This window comes from Symphalangus syndactylus, chromosome 24, assembly GCF_028878055.3.
Source record: "Symphalangus syndactylus isolate Jambi chromosome 24, NHGRI_mSymSyn1-v2.1_pri, whole genome shotgun sequence".
NCBI classification, from domain to species: Eukaryota; Metazoa; Chordata; class Mammalia; order Primates; family Hylobatidae; genus Symphalangus; species Symphalangus syndactylus.
This window is the reverse complement of record NC_072446.2, coordinates 28,940,272-28,967,930: the sequence shown is the minus strand read 5'-3', so window position 1 is coordinate 28,967,930 and position 27,659 is coordinate 28,940,272. Positions and strand designations below refer to the sequence as shown.

The 27,659-nt window shown below is 49.3% G+C and overlaps 1 protein-coding gene across 3 annotated transcripts; it reads left to right on the top strand.

Moving 5' to 3' along the window:
• On the top strand, positions 1 to 25,750 carry SGK2 (serum/glucocorticoid regulated kinase 2). 3 transcript variants are annotated; one of them, XR_010119532.1, is made up of 14 exons: positions 1 to 3,522; positions 4,709 to 4,767; positions 5,296 to 5,345; positions 5,891 to 5,948; positions 6,161 to 6,244; positions 7,631 to 7,762; positions 8,874 to 8,986; positions 9,282 to 9,318; positions 10,311 to 10,397; positions 13,161 to 13,256; positions 14,482 to 14,637; positions 18,721 to 18,810; positions 21,872 to 22,097; positions 23,572 to 23,710. XR_010119532.1 is itself a non-coding variant. In XM_063634200.1 (13 exons), exons 2-13 carry the CDS (start codon positions 4,732 to 4,734, stop codon positions 23,734 to 23,736), a joined length of 1,104 nt encoding a protein of 367 aa, XP_063490270.1. In that variant the 5' UTR covers positions 1 to 3,522; positions 4,709 to 4,731; the 3' UTR covers positions 23,737 to 25,750. The 3 variants fall into 3 exon arrangements, 2 of the variants coding, with proteins under 2 accessions (XP_063490270.1, XP_063490271.1); XM_063634200.1 differs by lacking the exon at positions 21,872 to 22,097 and having other exon boundaries at positions 23,572 to 25,750; XM_063634201.1 differs by lacking the exons at positions 13,161 to 13,256; positions 14,482 to 14,637; positions 18,721 to 18,810; positions 21,872 to 22,097; positions 23,572 to 23,710 and having other exon boundaries at positions 9,934 to 10,391.
• The last annotated feature ends 1,909 nt before the right edge of the window (positions 25,751 to 27,659 follow it).

Here is a 27,659-nt window from a genome sequence, read left to right as displayed (position 1 = left end):
ATTTTTAGTAGAGACGGGGTTTCACCATGTTGGCCAGGATGGTTTCGATCTCTTGACCTCATGATCCACCCGCCTCGGCCTCCCGAAGCACTGGGATTACAGGTGTGAGCCACTGCACCCAGCTGAGGCTTTGGATTTTAATTCCAGGTGTGTTGAGAAACCACTGGAATTTTTGAGCAACTAAGGCAGATGATCTGATTTACATTTTAAGACTCACCGTGGCTTTTCATGGAGAAAGATTGTAGTAGGTAAATGGAGAAGCAGGGAGTCAGTGGAGAAGCTATTGCAATAATCCACGCAAGTGATGATGGGGGCTCAAGCAGGGCGGTTGCAGCAATGATGGTGAGCAGTAATGGTTTCTGGATATATTTTGAATGGAATTTCATGATGGAATGGAGGTGGACTGAGGGTGCACGCTTTCTGGAATGAACTCAAAAATTGCTGGCTTGAACTTTTGAGTAGGCGGTAGTGCCATTATTGAGGCTGAAGACTGAGGGAGGAGCAGACTGGGGCAGAGTGGAAGGAATATGAGTCAAGACCTTTGTTTTGGACATGTTAACTTCCAGATACCAGCCAGGCTGCAGAGCTAAACTATGTCTCAAAAAAAAAAAAAAAAAAAAAAGATTGAGATGCTTTGGCCGGGCATGGTGGCTCACACCTGTAATCCTAGCACTTTGGGAGGCAGGGGCGGGTGGATGACATGAGGTCAGGAGTTCGAGACCAGCCTGGCCAACATGGTGAAACCCAGTCTCTACTAAAAATACAAAAATTAGCCAGGCGCAGTGGCGGGTGCCTGTAATCCCAGCTACTCAGGAGGCTGAGGCAGGAGAATAGCTTGAACCAGAAAGCAGAGGTTGCAGTTAGCCAAGATCGTGCCATTGCACTCCAGCCTGGGCAACAGAGTGAGACTCTTTCTTAAAAATAAATAAATAAATAAATAAAGATTGAGATGCCCCTAGACATCTAACTAGTGAATTGTCAAGGAAGCAGTTAAATATTTAAGTCCAGAGTTCAGGAGAGAATCAGGACTAGGCTGGGCACAGTGGCTCATGCCTGTAATCCCAGCACTTTGGGAGGCCGAGACAGGCAGATCACTTGAGGTCAGGAGTTCGAGACCAGCCTGGCCAACATGGTGAAACCCCCATCTCTACTTAAAAAAATACAAAAATTAGCCGGCTATGGTGGCAGGTGCCTGTAGTCCTAGGTACTCAGGAGGCTGAGGTGGGAGTATTACTTGAACCTCGGAGGCAGAGGTTGCAATGAGTTGAGATAGCGCCACTGCACTCCAGCCTGGGTGTGACAGAGTAAGACTCTGTCAAAAAATAAAAAGGAAGGAAGGAAGGAAGGAAGGAAGGAAGGAAGGAAGGAAGGAAGGAAGGAGAAAGAAAAGAAAAAGAATCAGAACTAGAGAGAGAGATTTGGGAACTGACAAGTATAGTTGGTTAAACCATTACAATGGTAGCGATCAACTAAAGAACAAGTACGCGTAGACAGAAGCCCAAAGACTAAGCCCTGGGATAGGCTTAGTGTTTAAGGATAAAAAGAGGAGGAAAATCCAGCACAAAAGATAGAGGAAGAGCAGTCAGTGAGCTAGAAGGAAAACCAGGAGTTCCTGAAGCCAAATGGGGAACATGAGCGCACCAGATTCTTCTGAGAAGTTGAATAAGATGAGGATGAGGAACTCATCACTGGCTTTGGCACACAGAGGTCACTGGTCCATGGTTTCACTGAAGTGTTGGGTTGACAGCCTGTTTGGAATGGGCTCAAAAGAGAACAGGAAGAGGAGTGGAGACAAGGAGTCCAGACAACTCTTTTAAAGAGTTTAGCTGAAAAGGGGTACAAAGAAATGGGACCGTATCTGGACACAGTATATGGTCAAGAGAGGGAGCTCTTGCAGCTGGCAAGCATTCTGAAGTGCCCTGTGGTGGGACACTTAGGTTACTATTAGCACAATTATTTTGCTGTTATAAATAGTGCTCCTGAATGAGGGCCACATCAGGATCTTGTTTTTGAAAAGAAATGTCCTTGTTCTGGGTATGTGTTTCGTCAACATGACATCCTGCTGATCATGAATTGGCTCCACATTTCTATTTTGTTCAAGATGGAAGGCTTTGATACTGTGCACTCAGGTTTTCTCTGGTCAGCACTTCCAGATCCTCTGCATTTCAGAGCCCACAGAGAACCCCTGAGGCCCCTGGGCTCAGTTCCCTCCCTGACCAACTTTCTGGGCCCTAGCCCCATGTGTCCCTCTCCTGTAGTATACTGTAGCCACACAAAGTTTGAGAAGGGCGGGGGCTGTGGGCCCATCCACTCCTTTATTCCTGAGAACAACTGCCCACCCCTCGGGATCCTGGGGAGAGGAAGGGACCTTGTGAGTACCTAATGACCGCCCCAGGCAGCAAGGCCTTCAGGAGCCAGGGTGCTCTCTGGGACCATTTCTTACACAGCAGGAGAGTCATGGGCCAACCAGGCCTGCCCTGAGGACTGGGCCAGAGCCCTTGAGGGGCCCGCAGGGAAAGGCCCAAAGGACCAAGTGCTCAGTAAAGACCAAGGCAGGCTGGACTGAGCTAGACACCCAGGCTCCAGGTTCCTTCCTCTGAAACATCTGCAGGTTTTTGGGAGGCGAAGGGCTCTCAGCTGCCATGGCTGATGTCTGTGGGACTTTTTCTTCAGCTCCAGATGGTCTACACAGGGTTCATATACACAGGCCCCTACACGCACGCATGTGTGCACACCCACATGCACACACACACACACCCCAGAGTAAATTCACTGATATACACCAATATGAACACAGACACACAATGACTTACCTATACACACATATGAATAGATACCCATACTGCTCTGAACACACAGACATCCACACAGACTCACACTCACCCACATGCACACACACTGACACAGCACATTCACATACAAAGATACACACTGACGTGTACTACACAGAGACACGCTGAAACACATCCATATACACACCACACACTGAGATACAGTGACGCACACAGTCACAGATGCACAGACATATGCTGATGTGTATGTACAAATGTGGTCACACTGACACAAACATGCAACCATCTACTCAGACTCATACAAACCGACACAAATACCTGAAATACAGAGCCACAGACAGACACACACGGAAGCACTCTATGCACAAAACACTCACACAGTACATACCATGCCGCACACACACTGACCCAAACAGTCTAACAAGCCCCGAGGGTCTCCAGGGCTGCCCTGGGGCTACTGCCCACCCCTCCCACGTCCCCGCCAGGGTGAGATGGTGTTCCCCAGGGAACAGATGTCTCCAGTCCCATGTTAAGCTCTGCTGGATCCCGCGTGACATCAACCAGCCCCCTCGAGGCTGCCGGGAGCTGTGAGCTCTGTGCTGGGGCCAGGCCGGCACCGGGCACAGACACTTAGGCCCTTGTTGGGAGAACAGAGAGAGGCTCTCTTGTCCACTGCCTGTCTTCAGTTCCAGCTGCTGATTCTCCTAGAGGCCTGTCCTCAGACTCGCAGGTATGTGGGACCAGGGAGGCCAGGTCCTGGCCGAAGGGCCATTGGGGTCAGCCCAGGAGAGGGTGTGGCAGTGTTGTGGGCTGTTTGCAGCAGCACACACGTCTGGCATTGGCTAGGGGCAGGCTGCGCTTCCTTAGCAGTTCTGCAGCTTGCTCTTAAGGCTTGGCAGGGCTGGGCCTCAGGGCAGCCCGAGCTGGGGGATCCTCTCAGTTCGCCTTCACTTTCTCTGTTCCCAAGAAGGCCATGAGGTTGGTGCTCCAGGACCCCCCCTTGTAAAGACAGGAAATCTCTACTCAGAGAGGCTGGGCTGCAGCCCAGGCCCCACAGTGGACCAAGACTAAGGTCTTGAGATGCACAGCAACTGGGCTCTCAGGTGAGACCTCTGCTCTCAGCCTTTGCCAAGCAAGGATGAGGCTGTGGGGCCCCAAGCAATCTGTGGCGGGACCTGGGCACCCTGGCCTCCTCTCCCCTGCAGGGTGGAAGCAAGGAAGACACTATTCCTGGCCACATAGATCAGCTGGTCACACCTTCTGTTGTTTGGCCCCGAATAGATACTGGCCAGTCTTGGGTCTCTCTGTGGCCCCAGCCCAAGGCTTCCAGGACAGCTGCCTTTCCTGAGGCGTTGGGCAGAATTCCTTGTGGCAAGGAGATCATAGCACAGAGCCCAGCTGGGAGTGCGCCCAGTAATTCAGGGTTGCCATTGTTCCTCTATGGGAGTCCGGAGAGCCCAGCCTGTGCTTCACAAGGCTGTGTGGCCTTAGGAAGGTCCTTTTTTAGGCCACAGGCCTTCCACCTGTGAAATGGGGGACAGGTTCAGACTTTATGCCCTGAAAAGGTCCTTCCAGCCCTGGCCGTCTTGGACTTCTGGAGCTACCCTGGCTCACAGGGGTCTTGTTGCCCTGGGTGTCCTCAACTCTTGAAAAGAATCAGCCTGGGAGGGGCCACACCCTGAGCATCCCCCTTTATCCCTTCTGAGATGTTTGTTAGGAAGTCTGGGTCCAGGGGATATCATTTCTTGTTCCATTCATGCAGGGATTGCTTACCTCTGGGGTAGGGAGCCCTCAGGCGGTGGCAGGTGCACAGGTAGGGGAGGATGGAGAGGGCAGTGGTGCCTGAAGCCCTGGATGGGCGGAGCTGACACCCCAGCACCAGCTCTCTCATGCCTGCTCCTCCCTGTCCCCCCCAGAGCTGCCTGATCATTGCTACAGAATGAACTCTAGCCCAGCTGGGACCCCCAGTCCACAGGTGAGTGGTTCTTGGTCCCCCACCCATCATCAGGGGGCTCACTTCCTCCCGAGGCTAAGGAAATCTGTGGGTCCCAGACAATGTTAGGGGCTGAGAGGGTCACTGCAAGCACACAGAAATGAGTCACTTGCAGGGTGAATAGAGGAGAGATTTGAAATAGGGCTTCAAGATGAACTGGAAAAATCATGGGATTTGTCATGAAGACACCTGGGTTCTATCCCAACCTGGTTGCCTGTGAGACCCTGGGCAACTCCTCTCAGGGCCTCAGTTTCCTCACCTATTCAATTAGCACAACAGCCAGCTGCCTCCCAAGGCTGTTTTGAGAAGTGGGTAAGATGGTGGGTAAGTGGATTTGTGGGTGGGTAGAAGGAGCAAGGGAGGGAGGGAGGCGGGCAGGTGAAAAAAAAGAAAAGAAAAAGGCAGGCAGGCCTAGTAGAGTTGTTGGAGAAGGGATCAGGGCCTGGGCCAGGAGAAAGGGAGGTCGCCAAGGAGTAGGGATCTGCTGATCGTAATCACTTCTTTCTTTAGCCCTCCAGGGCCAATGGGAACATCAACCTGGGGCCTTCAGCCAACCCAAAGTGAGTTCTGGTTCCTCAAGCACCTTTCCTACTTGACTCCCCTCATACCTGGCTCCCCTTGCCTTGGGAATAAAATCCAAAATCTCTGGTCTAGCATTCAAGACTCTCTGCCATCTGGGCCCAGGACCTTTCCCCAGCTTTATCTCCCACAAATTTCCCAGCCTCTGCCCATGCTGAACCCTTTTCCTGCAATGCCCCCGAAATGTCTGCATTGTTAGCAACTCCCCACACTTCAGGCCCTTCTCAGGGGCTTTGGGTACCAGAACCCTGCCTTCTATGCAGGCCTTCTGTGCAGTATGTCTGGTTTTATCTCCACTCTGCCTGTTGTTTAACTTGAATTTGAGTTGCCCTGGGGCCAGGGTGAATCTTACAAGCCCTCTCTCAGCTGGGAGAACATGGGGTTCTTCGGGGGTGAGGAGGCATGGCTCCTGGAAGGCTCTCTGTATTTCCCCACTCTAAAGTTAAAAAGAAGCCCAGGTTTGTTCTCAGGCACCAGGTTTCCAGACCTTGCAAATGCTGATCCATGTTTTTCCCACTTCCCCCAGCGCCCGGCCCACAGACTTCGACTTCCTCAAAGTCATCGGCAAAGGGAACTACGGGAAGGTGAGTGACTTGGTGAGGGTGGGAAGCCTGGGTCTTCCCTTCTGCAGCCTGGGTCTTCCCTTCTGCAGCCTCTTCCAGCCCCTGCTGCCACTTGTATGTGTGAAGAGAGCGCTCACACCTGCAGACAAAAGCAGGGGCAGGCGGGAGGCCTTGTAATGCTGTTGGGAAGTCCAAAGTCACCTACAGGGCCTCAAATTCGTGTTTCTGTTCAGGTCCTGCTGGCCAAGCGCAAGTCTGATGGGACGTTCTATGCAGTGAAGGTGCTGCAGAAAAAGTCCATCTTAAAGAACAAAGAGGTACCAGAGCTCGGGCACAGGTGTTTCCTCTTCTGCTTCTCAAACCCCAGCCTAGGGTGGCTTTCAAAGATGGGTCCCACCTCTGACAGGTCCATGGGGCTGGGTGCAGAAGTGGTCACAACAAAGGGTAGAGGGGGGGTGGTACGCAGGATGGTGGCCCTTCTCAAAGAAAGCAGGCCAAGCCACCTCACCATAGGGCTTTCAGGAAAACCAGCCTGGCTTTGCCTTCCCCTGGGAAATGCAGGTTCCACGATGGACAAGTCTTCTGCCCGCTCCGAGTGGCAGGCTCCCTATCTGTATAATGTGGAGCCCCACTTTATTCTCTCTAAAGACCCTTCATGCCATCAGGCCATGTGGCTGGAGTGCAGTAGTGCAATCACAGCTTGCTGCAGCCTCAAACTCCTGGGCTCAAGCAATCCTCCCGCCTCAGCCTCCCAAAGTGCTGGGATTAGAGGCATGAGCTACATGCACAGCACATCATGGACTTCTTTTGTTGTTGTTGAGATGGAGTCTTGCTCTGTCACCCAGGCTGGAGTGCAATGGCACCATCTCAGCTCACTGCAGCCTCCACCTCCTGAGTTCAAGTGATCTCATGCCTCAGCCTCCTGAGTAGCTGAGATTAAAGGCACCTGCCACCACCCCTGGCTAATTTTTGTATTTTTAGTAGAGATGGGGTTTTGCCATGTTGGTCAGGCTCCTGGCCTCAAGATATCTGCTGGCCTCAGCCTCCCAAAGTGCTGGGATTACAGGCATGAGCTACCACACTCAGCCCCATCGTGGATTTCTTGATGCCTCAGCTGACCTGAGTTCCTTTAACACCTCACTCCATTAGTAGGCCAGAGCAGGCCCAGAGAGAGGATTGCATAGGAGATCAGGGGACTCAGAGAAAAGAGTGATTAATGTTAACAAGGTGTCAGTAGGGGATGGGAATGGGAGGTCTTCCTGAGGGAGGCAGCAGTGCAGCTGGCCTTGACGGTGGGATTCTGATGGTCTGAAAAGAGGGTGCGACATCCAGGAAGAGGAAATAGCACGAGCAAATGCATGAATATGGATAGTGCGTGGCTTCTTTCCCTTAGGAACTCATTTATGTAGGCCTCACACATGCCTTTGCTTTTCACTCCAGGGGCAAGAAGCTCTGATCTAGGGGCTAGAGCGGTGCCCACATGAACTAGCTTAGGATGAGGCTGACCACCCTGAGCCCTGAATACTAAGGAAGGAACTTGGGCCTGGCTCTGAGGGCAATAGGGAGCCATTGTGGTGTTTGAGCAGGGGCATGAGCAAGTCCTGGGTAGGATGACTCCCACCCACAAGCTTATATTGGCTGAGCGGGAATAAAAGGGGCTGTTGTGGGCTGTGACATGGACCCCTCTCTTTGTGACTCCACAGCAGAGCCACATCATGGCAGAGCGCAGTGTGCTTCTGAAGAATGTGCGGCATCCCTTCCTCGTGGGCCTGCGCTACTCCTTCCAGACACCTGAGAAGCTCTACTTCGTGCTCGACTATGTCAACGGGGGAGAGGTGGGTGGGCCCATAGGGAGGCTTCCCTGGGCTGGCTCTCGGCTGGGAGCTGTCCCTCCCACATGCCCACTGCATGCCAAGTTCTGGAATGATCTCACCTCATCTTACAATAGACCCATTTTGTAGCTGAAGAAACTGAGGTTCAGGGAGGTAATCATTTGCTCAAGGCCACCCAGCCCATACCTGGTAGAGTTAGGACTTGAATTCAGGTCTGTTAGACTTCCCACCATAATGCTTTCTTGCCTGCCTCATTCAGAGTTGCCCATAGATGCACTTTGATAGACCCAGGAAAGGTCAATGCTAAGAGGAGCTCACGGTCAAGGTTTCTAGTGTTCCCATTTTGCCCCATAGGCCACAGGGTGGGATTGACTGGTCACTGTGGTAAACAGAGACCTCAGGCCACCTCGTGACCCAGAAGCACAGCTGGGACAAGCGGGGCTCCCTCCTGGGCTTCACTCTGTCTCTCTGGTCAAGATGGCAAAATGTAGTGGGGCTCCACTCAGTGACCCCAGAGTTAACCTGCGTGACCTCATGCCTTTCAGAATGATGCCAAGAGGGGGGTTTTTGTCCTGCATCCCTAAGTGAAGGGCTTTCCATGCCAGCAAAATAGTCCAAAAACATTGGCCTATGGGTGGATCTAACCTGAGCTCAGTCTGACAACTGTATCATCTTATCGCCTGGATTGATGGAAAAGCATAATCTTTGAACCACGCAGGTTCAAATGCCAGCTCTGCCAATTATAAGCTACATGACCTTGGGCAAGTCGCCTAGCCATTCTGACCCCCGCCCAGCTTCCTCTTACATGAAACTAGCATGACATTTGTACCTTGAAGGTTGTCATGAGGATTAAATAAGAGATGTGGAAGGGCCTGACTTGGAATCTGGAACACAGGAGGTGCTTAAGCAATGCTAACTCATCTCTTCTTCTGCTGACTCTTTGGACACCCAGGACTGCTGTGTGGGGCGGGGACCAGCATGCACTCTTTTGGTAGGAAGAATGCTGCAGGTCAGAGAGGGAGTGAGCTCTCAGCCACACAGTGCGGGGAGCAGGTGCGCCCTAGCCCTACAGCAGCCACCCAGTAACTCCTATCACACTCCTCCTCCTCTCCAGCTCTTCTTCCACCTGCAGCGGGAGCGCCGGTTCCTGGAGCCCCGGGCCAGGTTCTACACTGCTGAGGTGGCCAGCGCCATTGGCTACCTGCACTCCCTCAACATCATTTACAGGTGAGGCCTGCCTGTGGCTCAGAGCCAGGACCAGGCCTTTCTTGCTCCAACAGCTAGGGGTTGTGTGGACCCTAAATCCTGATGAAATCCTGGTGGACTTGGTCCTTTGTTTTGGGTAGGGTTGGAGTCTCCTCCTCCGAGGTCCAAGTACCCAGCCTTCCTGGGCTCTCCCTCTGCATCTCTGGGAACCTCCATGAATAGTTCTCTTGCCAGGACCACCCCCCCACCCAGGTCTCCAACTCTCCTCACTAAATGGCTGAGACACCTCAAGGCTCTTTTCTCTTATTTTCTGCAGGGACCTGAAACCAGAGAACATTCTCTTGGACTGCCAGGTTGGTGTGTGTGTGTGTGTGTGTGTGTGTGTGTGTGTGTGGACATGGTTGCACAGGTACATTATCTGACCATGAGTCTGTGTGCATGGGTGTGTGTGCATTGTACATGCATGCATATAGGTAGAGGAGGCATTTGAGCATGTGTGTGTGTGTGCCCATGCACACACATGCATATGTGCACATGAGACTGTACATGTATATATGTGCATGCATGTATACAAGGTGGCAGGGGTGGAGCCAGGTGGGGGCTAGTGGAGTTTGTCTTAGACTGGGCTCCGTGGAAACAGACTCTGAGATGGAGAGGAGGCAGAAGCTTTATTGGGGAACATTCTCAAAAGAGAACACTTTTAAAGGGGTGAAAAAACAGGATTGGGCAAAGGAAGAAGCTCACCTGCGTTGTGGTTGCCAGTGGGGCCTCAGCTGATCTTGCAGGGGTGGGGAGGGCCTGAGCTGGGATGGCTGTCTAGGATTGTCCCAAAATGAAGCAAAGAGGATGGGCCTTTGTGCCCCTGAACACGGATTGCTCCTAGGGAGCGGGCATAACTTTGGGTGCGGGCAATGTTCTAGCAGCAGGGGGATGGGGATAGGCATGGTTCTTCTGTACCCTGGTTTCAGAAGAGGGATCCAGGCAGAACCCCACAGTATCTACTCACTCTACCTTCCTGCCCAGCTGCCACAAGGTATGATTGCTTTCTGAGTCCCCAGCCTCTGTCTAGGGGGTTTCTGTCCACAAGCTGCCACTGTTGTAGGGGTGGGTCTGAGTTTGTGATGAGCTGTGGGAAGACAGTGGAATGCATGTGCCCACCTGGCCCCCTGTGCTGCTCCTGGCATCCAGTCCAGGAGCCCTGGGTTGGAGTGGAGCCTCCAGCCTGTGCCTGGGCATCAGATCCCACAGCTGCTGCTCTGGGGTGTGGCATCTGGGCTTTGGGGTTAGGCCTGGCCATACCCTTGGCTTATACCACCTTCCAGCCCATTCTCTCCCTCATTCTCAGGGACACGTGGTGCTGACAGATTTTGGCCTCTGCAAGGAAGGCGTAGAGCCTGAAGAGACCACATCCACCTTCTGTGGTACCCCTGAGGTAAGCATAAACATTCCAGGAGAGGGGAGGTCATGAGTGGGTGAGGCCACAGCTCCTGATTACAGCCAACAGGTTACAGTGAAGGGGACTCACTCCTTTGACCCAAGCTTTTCTCCTGAGTTGGCTATACACTGAATCTTGGTTTCCTCATCTGTGTAATGGGGACACCAGTTCTAGGACTGCTGAGACCCAGCCAGCTAGCCGCTGGTGAAGCTCTACCGCAGTGCTATCCAGTAGAAATAGAAATAGAAACGCAGGCTGGGGGCGGTGGCTAATGCCTGTAATCCCAGCACTTTGGGAGGCTGAGGTAGGTGCATCACCTGAGGTCAGGAGTTTGAGACCAGCCTGGGTAACATGGTGAAACCCCGTCTCTACTAAAAATAGAAAAAAATTAGCTGGGCACGGTGACGGGCACCTGTAGTCCCAGCTACTTGGGAGGCTGAGGCAGGAGAATCGCTTGAATACAGGAGGCGGAGGTTGCAATGAGCCAGGATCGTGCCACTGCACTCCAGCCGGGGCAACAAGAGTGAAACTCCATCTCAAAAAAAAAGAAAGAAAGAAATAGAAATGCAAACCACATACACAATTTAAAAATTTCCAGCAGCCACATTTAAAACGTAAGAAAGTAACAGGTGAAATTAATTTTAATGATGTATTTTATTTAACCCAATATATCCAATATTCTCATTTCAACATACCATCAGTATAAAACTGGTTGAACTATTGTATTCATTTTTTTTTTTTTTCTAACTAAGTCTTGAAAATCTGGCATGAATTTTAACACTTACAGCCCATCTCAATTTGGAGCAGCCACATTTTAAGTGTTCGATAGCCACGTGTGGCCAGTGGCTGCTGTATTGGACACTATTAATCTGCAGTCCACGTGCAACAAGAGGGCCTGGCCTGAGAGTTAAGACCTGGGCTGGCAAGTGTAAACCACAGGTCCATGTCCATCTTCCAGCTGCCAAGAGACGGGAGGGTTACAATTTGCAGATCTCAGCAGTCATTCAGACATGTCTACATGTCCTACCAAGGTCTCTCTGCAGCCCTGAAGTTAAAACCTTTCTTTGGGCCAGGCGTGGTGGCTAACGCCTGTAATCTCAACACTTTGGGAGGCCAAGGCAGGCAGATCACCTGAGGTCAGTAGTTCGACACCAGCCTGGCCAACATGGTGAAACCCCGTCTCTACTAAAAATACAAAAATTAGCCAGGCATAGTGGCAGGCACCTGTAATCCCAGCTACTCAGGAGGCTGAGGTGGGAGAATCGCTTGAACCCGGGAAGCAGAGGTTGCAGTGAGCCGAGATTGTGCCATTGCACTCCAGCCTGGGGGACAAGAGCGAGACTTTGTCTCAAAAAAAAAAAAAAAACTTTATTTGAATTCCCACCAGTCTTGGACCTTGGACCTTGGACCTGAAGGGGCCCCCAGTGGCTAGACAGACATCAGGGTGAGGGTTGAAGGGCTGAGGCTACAGACTGGGAGACTCCTCCCCACCTGGCATGAGACAGGACCTCATCTGCTCTCTTTTTCTCCATGTGCTTGAAAAACTAGGTCTTGGATCTAATGGCCTCCTCACTTTGGTTCTAGGGTAGCTGATGGTCGGATGACCTCTCTGAGCAGGAGCCATTGTCTGTGTTTGTGCATGGCGGGTGGTGTTTGCTGGATAAAGCCAGCCCCCCAAAGCCTGACAGTACAGCCATCCCTTCCTTGGACGTTGCTAGGGACGGGAACAAAGGATATGGAACCCCAGCTCATGTAGGAGACATGTGGCCCCAACACATCACCTTTACCATGACTCAGCCACTGCTGTGATGTTGGGGGGCATAGGCAAGAGTAGCCATGGTTGCTCCCATTGTTCGAGGGCCAGCACACATGTTGGCATCTTAGAACGACGTCTAGGAGGGATTTGGCATATTCATTTTTAGGATGAGAAAACCAGGTTCTGAGAGGTTAAATGCCCTGCCTGAGACCACACACCAACCAGGGCTCGGGTCTGTGTGATTCTGCCCTTCCCTAGACCCACACGGTCTCTCAGAGCAGCTTTTCCTGTTGCTGAGACCTTGCCCCTGACTCAGTGGCAGAGACACCAGGCTAAAGTCAGTAAGCCTCTACTTTTTGTTCCCAGGTTCTCTTCCTCATACAAGGCATACAGACATGGTGTACACTTATTTATCAATAGCTCAGGGGTCACCCCCTCCTTCCTGACCCTCCCGTCTGACCCTAGAGTTTCCAGCACAAGGATATGCCACATTTACTTTTACTTACACTCACATTAGTCTCTACACTGCCCTGTGAGAGTACTCCTGGGGCCTTCCGTTCCCAGGACACAGATAGCCCACTGAATGCCTTTGCAAAAATAGAAAAAGGCATCCCCTCCAGGCAGACTAATTAGAAAAAGCACCGCTTGAAACAAAAATAAAGTTGCCGGATAATACCTCTGAACTAGTGTTGCAGCTTGGTGAGTGGATCACAGCCATGATTGCAGCCCCCTTTACCCTTTTGGCTGGTGCTTTTGTGTGGTACACACCATGTAAATTGCACAAAGCAGTCCTGGCTGACCTCTTCTACATCCCCAACCCGTGGCAAAGGGCCCTGCAGAAAGCAGGCCTTTGCTGAATGACTGATGCATGAACACACGCACAGCCACAGAGCACACGCACAGCAGGGTCAGCTCTTGGTCATGTTCCTCCAAGTGCCTTATTTACAGCTGGGGCAACTGAGGCTTAACGACTTATTTCAAATAAGTGTGTTTCCTTCTAACAGTACTTGGCACCTGAAGTGCTTCGGAAAGAGCCTTATGATCGGGCAGTGGACTGGTGGTGCTTGGGGGCAGTCCTCTATGAGATGCTCCATGGCCTGGTGAGTCAGGGGTAGCCGTCGACAAGGGCTATCTGGCTAGGGATGGGTCTATCTCTCATGTGGTCTACGCAAGCTCTGTCCAGGAAAATGAGCAAGCCACCTCTTCATTCCAGACTAAAAAAGATAACGCCAAGGCGAATATGTGAATTATTATTTTTTTTCAATAATGTTAGTTTAGGCCAGGGGCGGTGGCTCACACCCATAATCCCATCACTTTGGGAGGCTAAGGCAGGTGGATCACCTGAGGTCAGGAGTTCAAGACCAGCCTGGCCAACATGGTGAAACCCCATCTCTACTAAAAATACAAAAATTAGCTGGGCGTGGTGGTGGGCACCTGTAATCCCAGTTACTCGGGAGGCTGAGGCAGGAGAATCACTTGAACTTGGGAGGCAGAGGCTGCAGTGAACCGAGATCGCACCACCGCACATCCAGTCTGGGTGACGGAGGGAGACTCTGTCTCAAAAAAAAAAAAAAAAAAAAAAAGTTAGTTTACAAAACACTGTCTCACCTTGGGTGCCTCAAAATAGCCTTTGGAGGCTGACACAGCAGGAAATGGAGTTAATCATATTTTGCTGATAGGGAAATTGAGACCAAGGGAGATCACAGTCCTGATAGGTTGTGGAACCAATCCCTGACCCCAGTCCTAGGCTGCTTGCTTAGGTAGAGGCATGTGTAGATTTGCCCTAGGCCATGCTTTGCTTTGGAGTGGTTTCACCAGCATAGCTTGGTCCCTAGGAAGGAACAAACTCTGTGGATTAAGGGGAAGGAACAGCTGGAAGAGGTGTGGGAGGAAGAATAGTGAGAAAGAGAAGGGGACCCTGGATATGGTTTGGGGCCTGGCTGTCTTCCTAACTGTGCCACATAATTGCTCTGAGCCTTGTTTTCTTATCTGAAAAATTACAACTCTCTTGGAGGATGGTTATGAGGCTGAGGTGAAATGATTAAGGTGAAAGTGCAAATGTTGCCAAATGCAAAGTCGGTGTGCAAGCTAGATGAAAAGAGATGGGCCTCACACTGGTGGGAAGAGACTTCTGGCCTTCCTAGCAACTCTCTCCATTGTGCCGGAAGCCTGGAGTCCTGTCTCTTTCCAGTCTACCATGTGAGCCATTGCACAAGACAGGGGTCATACTGAATCCTCCCAGCCGCCCACCTTGCTTCAAGTCTCCCCGAGCCTGTGTTCACTTTTGCACAGGTGATCTTCCAGCTGCTCTCCCTCTCTCCCCAGCCGCCCTTCTACAGCCAAGACGTGTCCCAGATGTATGAGAACATTCTGCACCAGCCGCTACAGATCCCCGGGGGCCGGACGGTGGCTGCCTGTGACCTCCTGCAAAGCCTTCTCCACAAGGACCAGAGGCAGCGGCTGGGCTCCAAAGCAGACTTCGTAGGTGACCTGCCAGTGGAGCACTGACCCCCATGGGGCTCGCAGCTTCCTGCAGAGGCAGCTCAGAAGCACATTAATATACATCCTGCTGCCTTCTAAAACCAGGCGCTGCTCACTTGTTCATTTGGAAATTCACTACTGCTACTAGCTGACTACTTTCTCTAGTCTAGTTCTCTTAGTCAATCAATATTTACTAAGCACCAACTATGTGCCAGGTATTGAGCTAGGTGTTAGGGATTCAATAGGCTGGGTCTCTGTCCTTATTAAGTTTGGGGTGGGGGCCAGGTGCGGTATTCACGCCTGTAATCCCAGCACTTTGGGAGGCGAGAGTGGGTGGATCACCTGAAGTCAGAAGTTCGAGACCAGCCTGGCCAACATGGTGTAAACCCTGTCTCTACTAAAAATACCAAAAATTAGCTGGGCGTGGTGGTGGGCATCTGTAATCCTGGCTACTTGGGAGGCTGAGGTAGGAGAATCACTTGAACCTGGGAGGCGGAGGTTGCAGTGAACTGAGATCGCGCCATTGCACTCCACCTGGGCAACAAGAGCAAAAATCCATCTCAAAAACAAAAACAAAAAAAAAAAAGTTTGGGGTTGGGAGCAGGCAAAAAACCCAAACATTATATACAATTATCACAAGGTATGACAAGTGTCAGGAAGAAAATGAATAATGAGCTGAGATAGACAGTAATGGGAGGGGGGCAAATTAATACTGGCATGGTCAGGGAGTTCTCTCTGAGGAGGTGACAATTAAGCTGAGGCTTGAAGGATGAGAAAGAGGCAGCCATGAAGACAACTGAGCAAAGGCTCCCCAGACACAGGGCACAGCATGTGCAGAAGTCCTGCTATGGGAACAAGGAGGAGAGTGGCCAGTTTTAGGGTGTTTTGAGCAGAGGTGTGGCATGACCTGATTTAAGTTTTTAGAAGATTCCTCGGGCTTCTTTGCGGAGAGTGGACTGCATTTGCTTTTTTTTTTTTTTTCTTTTGAGATGGAGTCTCGCTCTGTTGCCAGGCTGGAGTGCAGTGGTGCAATCTTGTCTCACTGGAACCTCCGCCTCCCGAGTTCAAGCGATTCTCCTGCCTCAGCCTCCCAAGTAGCTGGGACTACAGGCACGCACTACCACGCCCAGCTAATTTTTGTATTTTTAGTAGAGATGGGGTTTCACCATGTTGGCCAGATGGTCTCAATCTTTTGACCTTGTGATCCGCCCACCTCGGCCTCCCAAAGTGCTGGGATTACAGGTGTGAGCCACCGTGCTTGGCCTTTTTTTTTTTTTTTTTTTTTTTTTGAGACATAGTCTCGCTGTCGCCCAGGCTGGAGTGCAGTGACGCGATCTCGGCTCACTGCAGGCTCCGCCCCCCGGGGTTCACGCCATTCTCCTGCCTCAGCCACCCGAGTAGCTGGGACTACAGGTGCCCGCCACCTCGCTCGGCTAATTTTTTGTATTTTTTTTTTTTTTTTTTTTTTTTTTTTTGAGTCAGAGTCTGGCTCTGTCCCCCAGGCTGGAGTGCAGTGGCACCATCTCGGCTCACTGCAAGCTCCGCCTCCCGGGTTCACACCATTCTCCTGCCTCAGCCTCCCGAGTAGCTGGGACTACAGGCGCCCGCCACCACGCCCTGCTAATTTTTTTGTATTTTTAGTAGAGACAGGGTTTCACTATGTTGGCCAGGATGGTCTCGAACTCCTGACCTCGTGATCCGCCCACCTCGGCCTCCCAAAGTGCTAGGATTACAGGCTTGAGCCACCGCGCCCAGCCTTTTTTTTTTTTTTTTTTTTTTTTTGAGACTGAGTCTCGCTCTGTCACCCAGGCTGGAGTGCAGTGGCGTGATCTCGACTCACTGCAACCTCCACCTCCCAGGTTCAAGCAATTCTAATGCCTCAGCCTACTGAGTAGCTGGGACTACAAGCACCCGCCACCATGCCTGGCTAATTTTTGTATTTTTTTAGTAGAGATGGGGTTTCACCATGTTGGACAGGCTGGTCTCGAACACCTGACCTCAAGTGATCTGCCCGCCTCAGCCTCCCAAAGTGCTAGGATTACAGGCATGAGCCACTGCGCCCAGCCAGCACTTGCTTTTTACAAATATCTGAGTACTTCTTCCTTGCCAGACCCCAGGCTGGGCAAATGGGATATAGGGATAAATGATTCATAGTCCATTCTTAGCAAATTCATTATATTCATTCATTAAAGTGGCACTTTAAAAATAATCCTACTTTTTTTATTCAACACAAGGTAATTTGGATTTACAAAAAGAAGGCCACAATACTTTTCTCACCAGGAGTTTGCTTGCTTTTCTAACATATTAAGATGAATGGACTAGGCCAGGTGCAGTGGCTCACACCCATAATCCCAGCACTTTGGGAGGCCAAGGCGGGCGGATCACCTGAGGTCAGGAGTTCGAGACCAGCCTGGCCAACATGGCGAAACCTGGTCTCTACTAAAAGTACAAAAATTAGCCAGGTGTGATGGCAGGTGCCTGTAATCCCAGCTACTAAGGAGGCTGAGACACGAGAATTGCTTGAACCTGGGGGTGGGTGGAGGTTGCAGTGAGCTGAGATGGGCGCCACTGCACTCCAGCCTCAGCAACAGAGTGAGACTCTCTCAAAAAAAAAAAAAAAAAAGATGAATGGACTATGAGGCAGACTACCTGGGTTCAGATCCCTCCTTCACCACTTACTAGTGACAGGACCTTGGACATGTTGCTTAATTTCTCTCTGTGAGCCGCAGTTTCCCCATTGTAATAACAGCACCTAACATAGCCGTTTTGAAGATAAAATGGATTAGTATTAATATATGCAAAGTACTGTCAGCAGTGTCTGGCACACAGTAAGTGCTTTTTAAGTATTTGTACCAAAAGCTTTACATTCCAGTTACTGTAAATCGTAACAACATAGGGCATCTGCTGCCTATTCCTGGACAGCTTAAAGAACAGGGGCTTCCATGAAGATAAGTCTCCTGTTCCAAGCAAAAAAATTTGCATCTTAAAAAAATATGTATGACTCTTAAAATAAGTTATACATTCACATAGATCAAAATTCAAAGGGTACAAAAGAGTATCCAGAAAAAGTCCTTCCAGCCACCCAGTCCCTCAATTCAGAGGCAACCAATGTTACCAATTTCTTGGGTATTCTTTTGGAGGCTTTTTTTTTTTTTTTTTGAGACAGAGTCTTGCTGTGTTGCCCAGGCTGCAGTGCAGTGGCATGATCTCGGCTCAATGCAACCTTGGCCTCCCAGGTTCAAGCAATTCTCCTGCCTCAGCCTCCCAAGTAGCTAGGATTACAGGCACACACCACCACGCCTGGCTAATTTTTCTATTTTTGTAGAGACGAGGTTTCACCATGTTGGCCAGATTGGTCATGAACTCCTGACCTCAGGTGATTCACCTGCCTTGGCCTCCCAAAGTGCGTGAGCCACTGCACCCAGCCTTTTATGGAGATATTTTGGTTCTGGGTTGTTAACCAGCCCACTGGGGTTCCTGATATAGGGAGGTGGAGAATAATTATTTGAGAAACACAGATAGAGGATGTGATGGAAAGAAGTTGGTGCCAATGTTGATTTTGATTAGGAAAGGTGGTGAATCATGACCAGGGCTGAGTCCTAAAATCTGGGTGTCTGGGAATCTGAAGGTCTTCTTGGGGGCTTTATTTTTCAAACCTTCCCTAGTGAGTTGATTTAGTCTACTTCTCTGGTTTGCATACTGGAAAACTCAAGACATACTGAAGCAGAGTGAGGGGAGGGGTCTCCAAGCTCCCACTGGTACTCCCTCACCCCCAGAGCAGATTCTGATGTATTATTCACTGACACCCCCAAAGCCTGGCAAAGGGTCGGTGCCCAGAGAAGATGCTCAGTAAATAGTTTTGGAATAAACAGATGCTGTAATGGGGAGAAGGGTTTGGATTCTGGATGATGAGAGAGGCTTGGCTGCAAAACTCTCTTGTCCCAGGAAACTAGCCAGAACTGCAAGTTAATTTCCAGTTGACAGCCAGTTGCTGGTGGAGCTCTGGAGGATGTGGGGGTGAGGTGAGAGCACCCATGGGGAGGGCTACTTCTAACCAGCACCTTTTTTCTGCACTTCCTGCAGCTTGAGATTAAGAACCATGTATTCTTCAGCCCCATAAACTGGGATGACCTGTACCACAAGAGGCTAACTCCACCCTTCAACCCAAATGTGGTAAGAGGTCACAGCATTCTGGACGCTGGATTTCTGGGGCTAGGGGAGCTTGCTATGCATGCCAACTCTCCTTATCCAGATGGAAAAATTGGGGGTCCAAGAAGCTCAGTCATTTGTCCTAGGCTACACAGTCAGTTAGAGACAGAACTGGTCCTGACTACAGGTGCAGCTCTTGGATAAAAAGCCATGTTGCTGCTCCATTATCTTGAGCAACAATAAATAACTCTGGCTGCAGACACTTTTACAGTTTGTGAAGTGCTCTGTGTCACATAGCACACCCACATAGGGCCAAGCCCTTTAGAGATATTTTATCTTGTTCTATTTATAGACTTTTTCCTGATAATAAAAATGACATGTATTCTTATAAAAAGTATGTAAAACACAGGCCAGGCACAGTGGCTCACGACTGTAATCTCAGCAGTTTGGGAGGCTGAGGCGGGCAGATTACTTGAGGTCAGGAGTTTAAGACCAGTGTAGCCAACATAGTGAAACTCCATCTTTACTAAAAATACAAAAATTAGCCAGACATGGTGGTGCACACCTGTAATCCCTGCTACTCGGGAGGCTGAGGTGGGAGAATAGGTTGAACCTGGGAGGCGAGGGTCACAGTGAGCCAAGATCATGCCATTGCACTCCAGCCTAGGCAACAGAGGGAGACTTCATCTCAAAAAAAAAAAAAAAAAAAAAAGGAATGTACGTAAAACAGAAAAGTTTAAAGTAGCAGTGGGGAAACGCTTATTATCTCACTACTTAAGGGAAACCACTGGCATATTTCCTTCCAGTCACTTTTCTATGTGTTTTTTTTTGTTTGTTTTGTTTTGTTTTTTCTTGAGATGGAGTCTCACTCTGTTGCCCAGGCTGGAGTGCAGTGGTGCAGTCTTGGCTCACTGTAAGCTCTGCCTCCTGGGTTCACACCATTCTTCTGCCTCAGCCTCCCGAGTAGCTGGGACTACAGGCTTCTGCCACCACGCCTGGCTAATTTTTTGTATTTTTAGTAGAGATGGGGTTTCACCATGTTAGCCAGGATGATCTCGATCTCCTGACCTCGTGATCCGCCGGCCTCAGCCTCCCAAAGTGCTGGGATTACAGGCGTGAGCCACCACTGGTTTTTTTTTTTTAACCTAATTAGGTCCTACTTTATAATATCTATATGTGTGTGTGTGTGTGTGTGTGTGTTTATTCATCTATATATCTTCCTCCTTTTTTGGCTAAAAACTGTTATAATTTCCTCATGTAAAAAATTTTATAAATACAATTTTTAGTGGCTGCATAATATTTCAATCTTATGTTGGTAACATAATTTACTCACCCATGTTCCTAATGGCAATCTTACGGTTGTTACCATGTTTTTTCTTTATCATCATGTGCTGATGAACAGCTTTAAGTATATGTCTTTGCCCAGAATTCTGGTCATTTCCTTAAGATGGATTCCAGATGGGGAATTCCCAATGCTAACTTTTTTAGATTTTTTTTTTATTTTTTATTTTATTTATTTATTTATTTATTTTGAGACAGAGTCTCACTCTGTCGCCCACGTTGGAGTGCAGTGGCATGATCTCAGGTTCAAGCAATTCTCATGTCTCAGCCTCCCGAGTATTTGTGATTATAGGCATGGGCACCACACCTGGCTAATTTTTGCATTTTTGGTAGAAACAGGGTTTCACCATATTGGCCAGGCTGGTCTCGAACTCCTGGCCCCAAGTGATCCACCCGCCTTGGCCTCCCAAAATGCTGGGACTACAGGTGTGAGCCACTGCACCCAGCCATTTTTAGATTGTTGATTCATACTACCTTTTCACTGTGTGGAAGGGAGAACTATCTACTTCCTACCAGCGGCACTTGCTGGAGAGTTCTCATCTTGCTTGCCCTCTGAAGCATGTGCGGTTATTGTTTTTTACTTTGCAAACTTGGTAAGTAAAAAACAACATCTCTTAATTGTTTTAATGTGTATTTCTTTGTCTTATAGTAAAGATGGTTAGTTTTTAAAATTTATTTATTTTTTGAGACAGGGTCTCACTCTATCACCCAGGCTGGCGTGCAGTGGCATGATCTCTGCCTACTGCAACCTCTACCTCCTGAGCTCAAGCCATCCTCCTACCTCAACCTCCTGAGTAGTTGAGAAGTGGGTGCCACCACACCTAGCTAATTTGTATTTTTTGTACAAATGAGGTTTTCCTGTGTAGCCCAGGCTGATCTTGAACTCCTGGACTCAAGTGATCCACCCCCTCAGCTTCCCAAAGTGCTGGGATAACAGGTGTGAGCCACCACACCTGGCCAGTTGTTATTTTCATTTTTATTTTTATTTTATTTTATTTTATTGAGGTGGAGTCTCACTTTGTTGCCCAGGCTGGAGTGCAGTGGCGCAATCTCGGCTCATGGCAACCTCTGTCTTCTTGGTTCAAGCAATTCTCCTGCCTCAGCCTCCCGAGTGGCTGGGACTACAGGCATGTGCCACCACACCTGGCTACTTTTTGTATTTTTAGTAGAGATGGGGTTTTACTATGTTGGCCAGGCTGGTCTTGAACTCCTGACCTCAATGATCTGCCCACCACAGCCTCCCGAAGTGCTGGGATTACAGGCATGAGCCAAGGTGCTTGGCTTTTATTTTTATATTTTTGAGATGGAGTCTTGCTCTGTTGCCCAGGCTGGAGTGAAGTGGCACAATCTCAGCTCACTGCAAGCTCTGCCTCTCCAGGTTCAAGCAATTCTCATGCCCCAGCCTCCCGAGTAGCTGGAACTATAGGCGCTCAGCACCACACCTGGCTAATTTTTTTGTTGCTGTATTTTTAGTAGAGACGGAGTTTCACCATGTTGGCCAGGCTGGTCTCAAACTCCTGACCTCAAGTGATCCGCCCGCCTTGGCCTCCCAAAGTGCTGGTTTTGCAATGTTAATTGGTAGTGGCAGTGTGAATGAAAGGAGTCCTACTGGAGGTGGGCGTGTGAGGCTGTGTGGTCTACCTGTAAAGCATGGTGCCAAGCCCCTTCCATCGAAACAGCCTGTATACCAAACACTGCCAATGTTAATTCACCATTTACATTTCTCCTTTGTTTAATTACCTAGTCATGAACTTGTCTTTGGGCACTGGATCAGATAGGATACACTTGGGCCAGGCACCAGAAAAGCTTCTTTTCCTTGGGATTTAAAAAAGACAGTGAAGATAATGTCGAACTTATACCCTGGAGAGAGAACCATACATGGAATACTAGGCAGAGACGAATGGACTTTAGAATGAGACACTCCGGAGCTGGATTCCTGGTTTTGTCACCTACCATTTGTGAGGTCTTCAGTAAGTCTCTTTAGTATCATTTTCTTCTAGGGCCACACAACTAATAAGGGCCAGGATGCACATTCTGATCTCGGAACTCTGAGTGCTGGGCTGGGACTATCTTGTCTTGTAGCCTTATTGAGAAGGTAGAAACTGTGATCTGTTTGGCTCCATAGCCCGACTCACACTCTAAAGCAGATTTGCAAGCCCTCTCCCTTCCTCACCTGCTTACTTCATAAAACCCAGGCCTCCTCCACAGAGAGACTGTATTGGTTAGCTCTTGGTGCATAACAAGCAATTCCAAAACTAGGTAGCTTAAAACAACAATCTTTTGGCTGGGCATGGTAGCTCATATCTGTAACCCCAGCACTTTGTGAGGCCAAGCCATTAGCATTGCTTGAGGCCAGGAGTTCAAGACCAGCCTGGGCAACATGGCGAGACCCCCATCTTTATAGAAAAATAGAAAATTAGCCGGGTGTGGGGCTGCATGCCCAGCTGCTCAGGAGGCTGAGGTGGGAGGCTCGCTCGAGCCTGGGATGTCGAAGCTATAGTGAGCTGTGATCATGCCAGTGCACTCCAGCCTGGGTGACAGGGCAAAAAAGACCTTGTCTCTTAAAAAAAATTATTTTGTTTGGATTCTATGTGGTTTTTTTAAGTCTAAGCCAGGCCAGCTGGTGTCTGTGGAGCTCTCTCATATCTGTGGTCAGCTAGCAGGACAGTTGGCAGTTGTTGTTCTAGAATTGCCTCACTCCCATGCCTGGGAGTTGGCAGGCAGCCAGGGCAACTGAGTTCTTCATGAGCCTCTCGTGCTCCAGCAGGCTAGTCTGGGGCTGTTCACATGGTGGCCTCAGGGTTAGAAGTACAGCAAGAGAGCAACTCCTGATGTGCAATTTTCCAGCCTCTGCTTGTGTCATATTTGGTAATGTCCCATTGGCCTAACCAAGTCATATGGCTGACTTACATTAAAGGAATGGAGAAATAGCCTCCACCTCTAGATGGGAAATGGAAAATTTGTGATCATTTTTGTAATCTCCCTCACAGGTCCTCCTCCAAAATAGCTAGAGCAGCCCCAGTCAATCTCTACCATATCACCCTATTTTATCTTCTTCATAGAACCTATCACCATCCTAAGTTATCTATTTGTACATATGCTTATTATCGATCCTCCTGCCCCCTACACAATGTAAGCTCCATGAATGCAGCGGCTCACTTTGTCTTGTTCTGTGTTCCCAGTGCCATGAACAGTACATGGTAGGCATTCAGTAAGTGTTATGTTGATTAACTGACTTGTCTAAGGATTGGTGTGGAGGCAGAATACCAGGGGGTGAGAGGAATAAAATGATCAATGTAAATGCACAGGAAAGTGACAGTCAAGTATGGATGACTGTGAAGCATGGGGCACTCACAGAGGCCTGACATCCCTCTCTGAGGATTTGGGCTCCTTTGGCAGCTCTGACCCTGGTGTTTTCTTCTCATCGTTGGCTTTTATTGACAGGCAGGACCTGCTGACTTGAAGCATTTTGACCCAGAGTTCACCCAGGAAGCTGTGTCCAAGTCCATTGGCTGTACCCCTGACACTGCAGCCAGCAGCTCTGGGGCCTCAAGTGCATTCCTGGGATTTTCTTATGCACCAGAGGATGATGACATCTTGGATTGCTAGAAGAGAAGCACCTGTGAAACTACTGAGGGCAGCTGGTATTAGTAAGGAATTACCTTCAGCTGCTAGGAAGAGAGACTCAAACTAACAATGGTTTAAACGAGAAGCAGGTTTATTTTTTCCACCACATAAAAGAAAAATAATGTTACGGAGTCCAGGGCTGGCAGGACAGGTCATCAGATACTCAGAGGCTGTATTTCTGCCCTGCCAACCTTGACAAATGGCTTCCAATGTTAGGTTTGCTACAAGATGACTACTGGAGCTCTAGCTGCCAATACTGTGTTTGCGGAAGGGAAAATGGAGGAAAGGGGAGAAGAGCAAAGGGCGCTTTTAAAGAGCTTTCCCAAAAGCTCCACCCAATGACTTCTGCTTCCATCTCACTAAGCACCCACCCCTTCCTGGAATGGAGGCTGGGGGATGTGGCTTATTTGCTGGGTATGTGACTATCCCTAATAACAAAGGGGTTCTGACACTAAGGGAGAAGGGAAGAATGTTGGGTAGGCAGCCAGCACTCTTTACCAGAGGGCCTCCTGGTGTTTGGATTTTGATCTCAATGCATAAAATGACAGAGATGTAACAAGGTCATAGGGTATCAATATCTCTTATTGTTCTACATTGATGATATTTGTCTTTGTTGTGGGTAATATTGGACATTTGTTATTGGGTCTGGGTGCCTGGTATCTGAACCCCTTCTTGTCTCCAGGGAATCCCCTATTTTATGAGACTTCATGGGGTGCAATAACTACCTCCACTTAAGAGTAGCTGAAAATGCTAGACACGGACTTTCCCAGCCTTCCCTTAGCTAGGGCCAGGCATGGGGACCAGGGATGCACCTGTGCCACACTTTGACTCAGGGAAGGGATTGGGAGCGCTCTTTTGTGTGATAACTGTGACAACAGTACCTGCAAAATTGAGTTCCTGGTGTAGAAGTGGCAAGGATGCAAACTGTAGCAGTTGGTGCTCAGTGGCAGTAGCACCATCAGATCAGCCCTGCAATGTCATTCCTGGAAGTCTCAAGTCTTTTTTTTTTTTTTAGACAGTCTTGTTCTGTCGCCCAGGCTGGAGTGTAGTGGTGCTATCTCAGCTCACTGCAACCTCCACCTCCTGGGTTCAAGCAATTCTCCTGCCTCAGCCTCCTGAGTAGGTGGAACTATAGGCACGCGCCATCACATCTGGCTAATTGTTTGTATTCTTAGCAGAGACAGGGTTTCACTATTTTGGCCAGGCTGTTCTCAAACTCCTGACCTCAAGTGATCCTCCCGCCTCAGCCTCCCAAAGTGCTGGTATTACAGGTGCGAGCCACTGCACCCGCCCAAGCCTCAAGTCTTGTCTAGCTTTCCAAATGATCTGAGAATTTCTGATCCTTTTTAATACACTCCGTTTTTGCTTAATTGGCCAAAGTTAGCTTTAGATCGCCTGCCTATGCTTGGCTAGTTGCTGTACTAGACTCTTCCATGTCTGTTACAAATTTTCCATCCAAACAACTCTGAGGTAGGAATTATTACTGTCCCCTTTTTACCAATGAAGATGCAGAGTCAGAGAAGCTGTTCTTTGCCTGACGGTCACATAGCTAATAAGGGCCAGAGCTGGGACTTGGAGCCCTACAAGCTGGCTCCAGGACTCTCACATTGAACTTTTGTGCTGATCTGCTTCTCACTCTGGCTATTAGGTCCAGGCAGAATGACTGCCAAAATCTCTAGTGAGGAGCTAAGTCAAAAGTTGGCTGGAACAAGCCAAGTGTAAGAAATGGGGTCTTGAAGAGGAGACATTGAACGGGATGCCGCTCCTGGTCAGAGCCTGGCTGCCAAGTTCATGCCGTGCTCCACTGCACATTGGGGAGCTCAGAGCTGGACAGAGCTGGAGGCTGCTGCAGACTTGATGCCTAGAGCTTCCTGGCCACCATGGAGCTCCATATGTTCAAGATTAGTCTTTTTTTTTTTAAGACTGAGTTTCGCTCTTGTTGCCCTGGCTGGAGTGCAGTGGCATGATCTTGACTCATCGCAACCTCCGCCTCCCAGGTTCAAGCAATTCTCCTGCCTCAGCTTCCTGAGTAGCTGGGATTACAGGCATGCGCCACCTCGCCTGGCTAATTTTGTATTTTTAGTAGAGACAGGGTTTTTCTATGTTGGTCAGGCTGGTCTCCAACTCCCGACCTCAGATGATCCACCCACCTCGGCCTCCCAAAGTGCTGGGATTACAGGCATGAGCCACCGCACCCAGCCAAGATTAGTCATTTCTAAAGATAATTCTGATCGGACAGAACGTGAGCTATAACACCTCATAAATTCAGAACACCCTGCACTGGCGGGATAGATTGTGCCTCCTTACTTCAGTGGAAAAGTGGTTCGTTTCGGCTGGGTGCAGTGGCTCACACCTGTAATCCCAGCACTTAGGGAGGCTGAGGTCAGGAGTTTGTAGACCAGCCCGGCCAGTATGGTGAAACCCCGTCTCTACTAAAAATACAAAAAATTAGCTGAGTGTGGTGGTGCATGCCTGTAGTCCCAGCTACTCGAGAGGCTGAGACATGAGAATCACTTGAACCCGGGAGGCAGAGGTTGCAGTGAGCCAAGATCGCACCATTGCACTCCAGCCTGGGCAACAGAGTGTGACTGTCTTATTAATAAATAAATAAATAAATAAATAAATAAATAAGTGGGTTTTTTTGTTTTTTTTTTTTTTTTTTACAAATGTGTGGTTCATACTCCTGGGTGGCCTTATTAGCTTTTTTGGTTAGGAGACAAAGGAAGGAACTTTCTTGGATCAGTGTGTGCTGGTGATTTTATTGCCTTTTCCTTTTAATTCAATCCCACTCTTTCTCTTCCTCAAGTCTTGTCCACCCAGCCCCCTGCCCCAGGAATCATGGGGGAGAAGTCTGGGAGACCATGGAAAAAACACCAATGACACTGAGCTATTAGAGATCAAAACTGGGTCAGGAAGAGTTCATGTTAAGCTTTCACATGTGCTAAGAAGGCTGAAAGATACACACTGATTTCCATCTTTTTTTTTTTTTTTTTTTTTTTTTTGAGACGGAGTCTCGCTCTGTCGCCCAGGCTGGAGTGCAGTGGCACAATCTCGGCTCACTGCAAGCTCCGTCTCCTGGGTTCACGCCATTCTCCTGCCTCAGCCTCTCCGAGTAGCTGGGACTACAGGCGCCCGCCACCACGCCCGGCTAATTTTTTTTTTGTATTTTTAGTAGAGACGGGGTTTCACCGTGGTCTCGATCTCCTGACCTCGTGATCCGCCCGCCTCGGCCTCCCAAAGTGCTGGGATTACAAGCGTGAGCCACCGCGCCCGGCCGATTTCCATCTTAATAGTGCCAGTTAACTGACAAATGTGGGACAAGATGAGGGAGAGGTCAAAATCCCCCTAACTTCCCAAAGCAAAAAACAAGAGTATAATGATCAGAAATGTAATAGTAGTGTCAGAAGCACACAATCAGCTATGGATGGTGAAACATATAATGGTTCTATCTGTTCTGAGATTGTAAAAGCACAATTATTTTCATCAGGATAAAAAATAAAAATGAAGAAAAACTATGCTGTTGAATGGAACATGCTACAACCTATGTTTATTGAGCACATTCCAAGTTTTATATGCATTATCTACAGTCCTCACTGTAAGCCAGCATTTAGAAATTATTAACTTCAGGCTGGGCACGGTGGCTCACACCTGTAATCCCAGCACTCTGGGAGGCCAAGACGGGCGATTCAAGAGGTCAAGAGTTCAAGACCAGCCTAGCCAAAATGGTGAAACCCCGTCTCTACTAAGAATACAAAAATTAGCCGGGCATCGTGGCGGGTGCCTGTAATCCCAGCTACCTGGGAGGCTGAGGCAGGAGAACTGCTTGAACCCAGGAAGCGGAGGTTGCAGTGAGCCGAGATCATGCCATTGCACTCCAGCCTGGGCAACAGAGCAAGTCTCGGTTT